This window comes from Micromys minutus (genome assembly GCF_963924665.1).
Source record: "Micromys minutus genome assembly, chromosome: X".
In the NCBI taxonomy this organism is placed as follows: Eukaryota; Metazoa; Chordata; class Mammalia; order Rodentia; family Muridae; genus Micromys; species Micromys minutus.
The window spans coordinates 73,987,536-73,996,665 of NC_137970.1; the positions used below are offsets into that span (position 1 = coordinate 73,987,536).

General features: G+C 45.4%; 1 protein-coding gene and 1 long non-coding RNA gene across 2 annotated transcripts; both read right to left on the reverse strand.

Moving 5' to 3' along the window:
- Positions 1-1,222: 1,222 nt before the first annotated feature.
- ARMCX2 (armadillo repeat containing X-linked 2) lies at positions 1,223-3,865 on the reverse strand (the record flags this gene model as incomplete). The annotated part of the gene is made up of 1 exon (XM_080909820.1): positions 1,223-3,865. One exon carries the CDS (start codon positions 3,863-3,865, stop codon positions 1,565-1,567), a length of 2,301 nt encoding a protein of 766 aa, XP_080765946.1. The 3' UTR covers positions 1,223-1,564.
- Positions 3,866-3,921: 56 nt separating this feature from the next.
- On the reverse strand, positions 3,922-6,004 carry LOC308414368. The gene is made up of 5 exons (XR_013974874.1): positions 5,940-6,004; positions 5,274-5,536; positions 4,651-4,755; positions 4,299-4,363; positions 3,922-3,992 (listed from the first exon to the last, which is right to left on the reverse strand). It is a non-coding gene; the product is annotated as an uncharacterized lncRNA (long non-coding RNA).
- Between the last annotated feature and the right edge of the window lie 3,126 nt (positions 6,005-9,130).

Below are 9,130 nucleotides of genomic sequence, written 5' to 3' on the forward strand. Positions count from 1 at the left end.
TTTGGAAAATATTTTAGTATCGTTGTATTTTCTTTCTTCTTTGATTAATTGGGTCAGCCAGAGACGAAAGAACTTGTACTTAGAAACAAAGGAGCTGAACTATGTAGCTTTGGGAATCCTACCAGGGGTCAGCACCAAAAGTCCTTTTATTGTTCCAATTTTTTTCCCATCCTAAATGAAATTTGGTCACTATATGGTCTTCATAGTTGTCTGGAAAAGCCCTTCCTTGTCAGAACCTGTCAGGTGTCTACACACACACACACACACACACACACACACACACACACACACACGTGTGCATTCATACACATGTGCATGTGTGCCCATGCTTGTGATGTGCGTGTGTGTGCAAGGATGCCTTAGTGTGCACTTGTGTCATATTACCACCTCATTTCATCTTTCATAAGTGTATTATAACTTTCAAACAGTTGCTCATTTCTATCCTTAAGCTTCAATTCATCTTGCAATTGCCACCAGATTATTTTTCGTGTGTGTGTGTTCAGATGTTTGGGACCAGAGGACAATCTGAGGTATCATTCTCAGGAATTCCCTTCCTCCTTTGATACAGTGTCTCTCACTGGCCTGGAGCTCAATTATGCTAGACTAGCTGCCCAGTGAGGCCCAGGGATCTTCTTGTCTAGTTACCCCCAGGGCCAGGGTTACAAGTGGACAGTATCACACACAGCATTTTTAAGTGGGTTCTAAAGATCAAACCTAGGTCTTCATACTTGTGAGGCAAGAACTTTACAATGTAAGCTATATACCAGTCCCGTTTTCCCTTTTATTCATATATATCTTAAAGTGTTTTGTTACATCTTGAATCACAGAATATTTTGGAACCCAAACTGAAGGTTTATGACCTTAAAAACAAACAAAAAGAACTTCACCCTAAATGATTATTTTACCATTATCAACCCTTTCACAGGTTCTGTTTTTCTGCGTCCTTGCTATCATAGGAATTCCTACCCCATGTCATATCTTTCTAGGCCACTCTTCTATGCTGTTCTTTAGGCTAATTTTAAGTGCATCCTTCATTGATCTTCTGCTCATTGTCCCAGATAACAAACCATCTGACCCTGAGCCTATGCCCAGGTACTGTTAGCAGTCCATGTGTGTTCAAGTTCTTTACCTTTGCAGCCAGAATTAACTAAACCACCAGAACAACGTCTTGCCATCTGCAACATACACTTTATTGATGGTACACATATGAAGTCTTTGGTGACAAAATTCAAGTCAAAACAAGTAAGAGCTGAGTAGGCCATTCATGGACAGGATTACTATCAGTTCACATAGAGGACCAGGGAAAATATTCCACCCAAGCAGCACAATTCCAATCACAGGACTAAAGGACTACAGGACTAAAGGACTATTTGGTATTCAGAAAATGGTTCAGCTTAAAGCTGGTGACTATCACAGATAACATCACTCTGAATAATACATTATTCAAACTGGCAGCTGAATAATTCCTGTACTACACACACAAGTAGAAACGCAATAGTGTCTCACTGTAAATGCTTCCAGACTGTCAAACTGAGAGATCACACGTTCTGAGGGCACAGATCAATCAGAATTTGTTTACCAGCTTTATAACTTTCACTTTCACCAAGAGGTCATGGTGATTGGCTAAGGCTCGAATTTTCTTCACACACACCCCAGATGTAGTACACAAGTAAAACAGGGACCCCTTGTTGAACTCCCTGTAGTTGAAAACTTCTGCTCTGAGGTTGTCAAAGATAATCTCAAAGAGAGTCAGGGCATTAATAAGAATTTCTGATTCCACGTAAGAATTATACAGGGAACTAAATGATGATGGCACTTGGGTACCGAGAAGTTTTTTTAGCATGTCTGGATTTTCAGCCAAGTTTGAAAGTATTTTCAGAATCTCAACCTTGATTTTTCCACCCCCCTGAGATAACAGGCGGAAAAAGTTTGCAATGGAATTGACAAGCAGGTGCTGGTAGTCATTAGTAATGGTCATGTTCGTTAAAAACTTCAGCCCAACCACCTGGACTGCTGAGTTCAGGTTAGAAGCCATGATGTCGTCCATCACCTTATTCATGTACACCTGAAGTCGGCCCTGGTTTTCATAATTTTCACTCAGGTTATTCATGGCCATTAAGGCTTTTTCCTTAATATGGGGGTCAGTTTTGTTGATCATGTTTGCAATAATTGGGAGGCCTCCCAACTTTCGGATTGTTTCCTGATTACATGAATAATTGGCGTTGTTACTCAGGGTGAGCAGGGCTACTTGCTGAATGAAGGGATCGTCTGACTTCTGAAGCAAGGCTAGGACCTTCCTGAGATCTCGAACACCCAGAATCTCATCGATTTCATAAGGAAAGGGGCGCTTATGCATGGGAATGGTTCTTTTCCCTTTCCCTCTCTGCTGGACCTCTGGCTCAGAGTCGGAATCTGACTCTGTATCAGTCCACCCAGATTCCCCTTCCTCAGATTCAGGAATCTCTGCTAGGAAGGCCTGCCCTCCATTAGCAGAAGCTGCAGCAGCTGCTGCAGCCCCATCACCAGGACGGAAACCCATCCCCAATTCATCCACTTCAACCTTGTTCTTCCTATTTTTGCCCTTGCCTCCACTCCGGTTCTTGTTTCCACCCTTGCCTCCGCCTTTGGGTACAGCTCCAGTGGCTGCCCCAGCCTTAGGTATAGCCCCAGTATGAGCTCCAGGGGTTGCTTTCTTGCCAGTGGCTGCTGTCTTAGAGGACCCCGGAGTCTCTGCAGCCCCAGAATGCACGGGCAGAGAAGCCTCAGGTACCACGGCAGATGCTGCTGTTCTAGGAGTCTCTGTGGCTTCAGTAGGTGCTGCCACCCTAGGGACCTCTGTGGTTGCTGCTCTCTGGGTAGATGCTCCTGCCCTAGGAGTTGCTGGTCCCCCGGAAGGCACTGCTGTCCCAGAATACTGAACTGCCCTAGGAGGCACTACTACCCCAGAAGATTGGGTTGCCACAGGATGCACTGCTGTCCCAGATTGGACTGTTCTGGCAGGCACTGATGGGACTCCCCTGGGAAGCACAGATGATGGAGGTGGAAGGGGAGGTATCACTGTCCCAGGAGACTGGGTTATCCTGGTAGCTGCTGCTGGCCCAGCAAAGTGGGCTGCCACAGGGATGTAGACTGCCCCAGGAGGTGCTACTACTGCCCAGGAAGGTGATGCTGGCACAAGAGACTGGACTGCCATGGCAGGTGCTGCTGGCCCGGTAGTCTGGACTGCCCCGGGATGCGCTACTGCCCAGGGAATTGCTGCTGGCCCAGGAGACACTATTGATGGTGAAGGTACTGCTGGCCCAGGAGACTGTGCTACCCTCGGAGATACTGCTGGCCCAGGGGATGCCACTGCCCCAGAGGCCTCTGTGGTGCTAGGAACTTCCACCACTTTGGGACCCCCTACCATGTCTGGGGCCTCTGCAGCAGTGGGAGCCCCTGCTACCTTGGGAGGAGGTGTAACTGCATTGGCAGCTGAAGTCATGACCAAGGATTCCATCTTAGCCTCAATCCCATTTAGCTCCTGGACCTTACTTTCTGCCCCATTCTGAACCTTAGGACTGGGTGCAGCTGGTGCCACTTCTGCTACAGCTGTGGCAAGACTGGCTGCTTCTTCTTGGGCCTTGTTCATTGTCTCAAGACTGACTGGGGTTGGGGGATTGAATCCTGGCCCAAGATCAATTGTGAACCCAGCTCTTAGCCCAGATCTAGCCCTAGTTCCAGTACCCACAGAGGCCCGGCTCTTGGGCTTGGCCAGTCTCTTCTTCTTCTGGTCTTTCCCCCTAGTATATTTGTAGACACAGTACCAGGCACTAGCCCCAATCACAATCCCAGCAGCTACACAGCCAGCATCCCGAGCTCGGCTCATGGTACACCTGGAGTGATGCTCTGATCCAGGTTGTAGAACTGGCTCAAGTGAAATGTGTACACCAGTCAAAGTGAGGCTCTCAATCTCAGGTCTGAAAGTCCTTCTGAGGCTGCAAGCTGAGCTGCACCTAGTAGGAATAAACATTACGAATGAGAGCCATGTGGGGCCCCGGGGTTTAGGCTTCCTTTGTTTAACCTTAGAAGAGTTTGGGGATACAGGTGTCAAAGCCTGCACTTGCTCATTTAGAGACTAGCCAGCTGCATGTTGTATCTTTGACTCTACTTCATCTTCCTGGTGCCACTACCCATAATTTATTTGTTCCCAAATGGGGAGGGGATAATATGGAAGCCTGGCAGAGAGGGGTCCATTTGAGATTCACCTATAATACCCCTCCTCCCATTCAAATGTCCTCAGATAGTGCTCCTGTACATACCGGCCTGCAGGGATCAGGAGCAATTTCTACTGTGCTTGCAGCTGCAGAGCCTAAAGGTAGCGGATCTGTGGGAAGACGACAGGTGGTTTTGAACCTTGGGTAGACAGATTGTTGTTTCTCCCCTGACTTGCATTCTGGTGAGTCAAAAGTGACCCCTTAGGGCTCCTATTCTCCTCAAACTTACAAAGACAGATACCACACGCCCCCTTCCCTTCAACAAAAAGGGCAGTCCAGGACAAAGGTGTCTAAAAGAAAGAAAAGATTCAGGGGAAGGTATTTTTGGTTCTATGCTCTGGCTTCTGCTACACCCATACCAAGGACCACCATCTCTCACCTCACCCCAAATACTGACCTGCAAGAATTCAGAGGTCTTTCTCCTTCCTCTAATTCAGACAGAGCTTCATGCTGAGGACGGGCTGAAGGGCAGAAGTACAGACTGCAGGGACAGCCTAAGAACCTGGTAGACATAGCAGCGTCCAGAACAAGAGTCCTAGGGTTAGCTTTTTCCTCTCTGCACACCACAATAACAAAGAATTCCACCTTTCAGTTCCCTTAATTCTTCTAGCCTCTCACACCCCACCCATTCCAGTCCCCTCCCCCACATTTGCGCAGGCTCCCCCGGGTCTGAGCGCCCCCTCCAATTTCGCCCCACCTCTGGCAGCCATTTTTCTGAGACACAGCGCCACACCCCTTCTGCTGCTGCAATAAAACGGAGGGGGCAAGGCGAGAGCTGGCTAAGCTGCAGCAGGGGGGATTTCTGCCAAATATTCCAGCGTTCCCCGCTTATGCTCAGCAGTTCTTCACCCCCCCCCCCCCCATCTTCCTGGCCCAGCTCTGGCCTGCAGAGCCAGGGCCTCTAGGCCCGCCTCCTCAGTGTCAGGGTCGTGATTTTCTGTGGTTTCTCTGCTCTGAGCTCCACCTCCCACCCCCATCCCAAATCCCCAGACAACCGCCATTTCTATTTGGCCCGCGTACCCGAATTCCTTTTTCAGGGCCGAAAAGACCAGGATGAAGGGCTGTGCGGGCCGCAGGTGTCTGGAAAGCAGCTTGGCAGTTATCATGGCGGTTTAATACCACATTCTCTCAGGGTCCTCCAGGCTTCGAAGCCCAAACAGTGTCAAATCCTCCATCTCTCCCTCAGAAGCCGGCACACCCATTTCCTAGCGCCCTAGAAGGGAAGGGGGCTGGGCTGGGAGGGGAGGGGAGGGGAGGGGGGCAGGGTTGTGGCAGCAAGGTGTCTGAAAAGGGAGGGTGGGAGTGAAAAAAAGACCCACTGCTTCCAAATTCCAAGTCCCACCGGTCGCCTGATTCCAACCCCCTTTGCTGGGCTTGTAATACGCTACCACGTTTTATCTCTCCTGGCCCCTCCTCTCCAAACAGCGCGGCAAGGAAGGGAGCCTAGCCAAGTGTCAAAAGAAAACCGCAAAACAGCTGGGGGAGAAGCAAGCGGTTTCTTTCTTACACCGGATCTTCCTTTCATGCCATTCCTCCCCTCCCCCGCCGCCCACCAAAATCCGCTGCGCCGGGAGATCCCAAAACCTTGGCCCGCAGAGAGTGCAGAGACGCCGGTGGCCTTGGCCTTCAGCATCCCTAGGCTATTTCTATCACCCGGGTCCAGAGAATGTCCATTCTAATACTCACCTGGCCAGTTCTGCGGGAATTTTCTCCGTCTCGCCTGGTAGACAGCAGCTTTAATAGTCTTGGTACCCGAAGGAAGATGGCAGGAATTGCTGTAAGGCTTTAAGTACCTTTGCCCACGTCAGCTCTTTGTCACGTGAGAGCCTCATCACCAGTAAGCTTGGGTCCCCGAATTCCACTCCCACCAAGAGCACAAGCCCCCTCCTTTATCCTGCTCCTACCTCATCCCACCACAGCGGGTCCTGTCAATCAGTACCTCTGTAACCTCTGAGGCCCTAAGTAGCCCCTCTCCCTGTATGAACTTGCTTTCTCTTGTTACTGTGGAGGAGCAGCTACTTGTTACTAGGAGAACTGTTGACATTTTTTACCTGTTTCTTTTTTTTTCTCCTGTGGCATTATCTCAAGGTTTTCCTGGGTTACTCCGAGGTTTTCCCTCTGTTCTCTATCGTCCAGTCTCTACCTACTTTGACCATTTCCTTTGCCATTGAGTTTCTGCTCCTGTGTAAATAGATAAGGGACAAATACCAAAGAGGAAGCTAGGAGTGGAGTGGCTGTGAGATTTGCACTTCTGGGAGACCTCTTCTTTGTTTTAAAAACTGTGACTACACCTTTAGTTTTACAGGAAGAAGACACAATTAAACAAGAACCCAGTGTGGGAAATAGTAGCAAAAATGAACAGAAACGTTTTGCATAAAATGAAGATTTCTCTCACATTAATTTTGCTTAATTTTTATCACATAGAAAATGAATGCTCTTGGCCACATGGGGAATAGATTTTAAAGCGTGCTAAGTATTTGACCATCTTAAAACCTATTTTTCTTGATAATATAAATATATTTCCATATGCTCTGTGAATTGATCTATGGAGATGCATTCTGTGGCCCTACCTTATTTCTTTGGGATAAATAATGTTCTATATTTTCTCTTCTGGGATGGCTTTTAAGTTGAATCCCTAAGTGATCTTTTCTTGTTAGAGAAACCCATTTATTCAACATGACCTTGCTGTTGCTTACTGCAGTGTGAATCTCCTGCAATTTATGGCTGTAACCATGACAAATTTGAGCACCTGTCCCTGGTTAGGTTCCAGTTTAGTAATTCTTCTTTAAGATGCTTCAAGGCTAAGACATGTAATTGTGTGATGGGTCCAGGGAGGTAAAATCCTCCTTGCTCTGTTCAGAAGGGTAGAAGCTGCAGTTCCATTGACCTGCTGATCACTCCTGAGCATCTAAAGAGTCCCTGCCTGCAGACGTCTGACCATGTTGCTTACTCCCAAAATAGACAGGTCATCAAAGTGGTCACATGGACGGATGTCTTTAGCTCCTTACCCTTCTTCTCTTCAGGGTAACTTGGCAACGCATGGAATAGATTTTTCTTCTCACCCGTCTCCGGAGCTGAATATTTCAATGAATACAGAAATGATTGCTGGGAGGAAGCCATTGTTAAATCAGCTTAATGCAGAGTCTTTTACACAGTGAACGTTGTCTTTAATACTCCTTGTACTACTACTACTACCTGGTCTAAAAGTTACAGCCTGTTGGTCTCTTCACCTCTGGACACCTCAGCATCAAGGCAATCAGTAAAATCCTAGGATTGCTGCAAAAATAACCACCATTCATCATCCACTTTGGTGGTCCCTTAGCCAAGTATATGTCCAGACCCAAACTTCAATGCCCAACGACCACACTGATTATTAACCTTGCTGTTGATACTTAGCTAACTCTGTGGTCCATCTAAAATTATATTCATCCTAAAGGTTTTACTTTTGATTGTGTATGGGTCTAAGTAGATTTTAGAAGGTGGGATTGAGAGGTCCTTGACCTCAACAGGTTTTCAAGGGGTTTGTGATCCACCTCTCAGATATTGGCCCCTAACCCTAATTATCATCCAAATGTTCAGCCAAGGTAATTGATTGAAAAATCCAATTTCCATCAAGAGACAGCTTGGATGAGCACCCTTGATTATTATTAAAAAAGCAAGATTTGTTTTTATTTTTTAACATACCATTACACAGAAAAGACAGAGGGACAAAGATTTAATGTCAAGACCATATATACTATGAAGTACCTATTTATATCTTTGGAAACATTTATTAAAAATAGAAAGGCATAAATAGAACTGACTTTTATATTTAAAAAAGGTTTAAAATAACCTTTTCTAAACCTGAGGTGGTATTAGTTGATACTCTCATCCCATATTATACTTTCAGAAACAAAATGCCAATATAATGCATAATCTTGATTTATATATGCAGAATCCAAACTACTGTGAAAGCTAAAGATATAGTATAAGTTTGTCCTTTTCTCCTTTCTAGCATCCATGCTTCCTTCTCTTTGTCTTTCTTTGTTTGGCCAGGACATCCCAGAGAGCATCCTTATTTTATTTCCTTTTGTTTTATCTCTTAGTGAAACGTGTTATTTCTGATTTAATCTCTTTTCAAGGTTATTTTTACTAATGCTTACTAGCATCACACAAAAAGTAATATTCAGATATATTATCAATGAATAGAAGGAATTTGTTAAGTCCATTGTCTTGGTAGCCCACAGGGGAGTGATAAATCTGCCAAGTCAGATTGCTTCATGTATTCTTTATCAGGTTAAGGATATTTTCTTTTATATCTAATTTAATTTAATCAGCAAAGGAGTCATTGAATTATATATAATTCTTTACTACATAAATGAAGTTTCCTTCTTATTATTTTATTAATAGTTTGGGATTTTAAAAATGACTGGCTTAATTTACTAAGTGCTGAGGTAGGGTTATAGTTCAGCGGTATAGTGCTTGCCTACTAACATAAGGCCCTAGGTTCAATCCCTAAGACTCAAATACTTTGATTATAAGATTTCTTTTTTCTATTAATTTGCAGTTGTCAAGAGTGATAAAGCTACATCAGTCATTCTTGTCACTTTCATTGTCCTACAGTATATTTTGAACACATCTGGACATGCTAACACTTTTGTAAATGCTAAGCCTCCTTCCTGAGTTGTTTAAAATAAAAACAAATATCCTCCCTACACAACTGACAAGACTCTACTATAGTCTGCCTCATCTTTCCTTTCTTTAGTCATCCTGGCTTCCTTGATATGCCTGGGCCAAACTGACCACATGCCTTTCACAGAGCCTTTGTATTTGTTTGCCTTTCTGCTTGAGATTCTCTCCTCCTACATATCACCATATAACCCTCATAATGTTATATT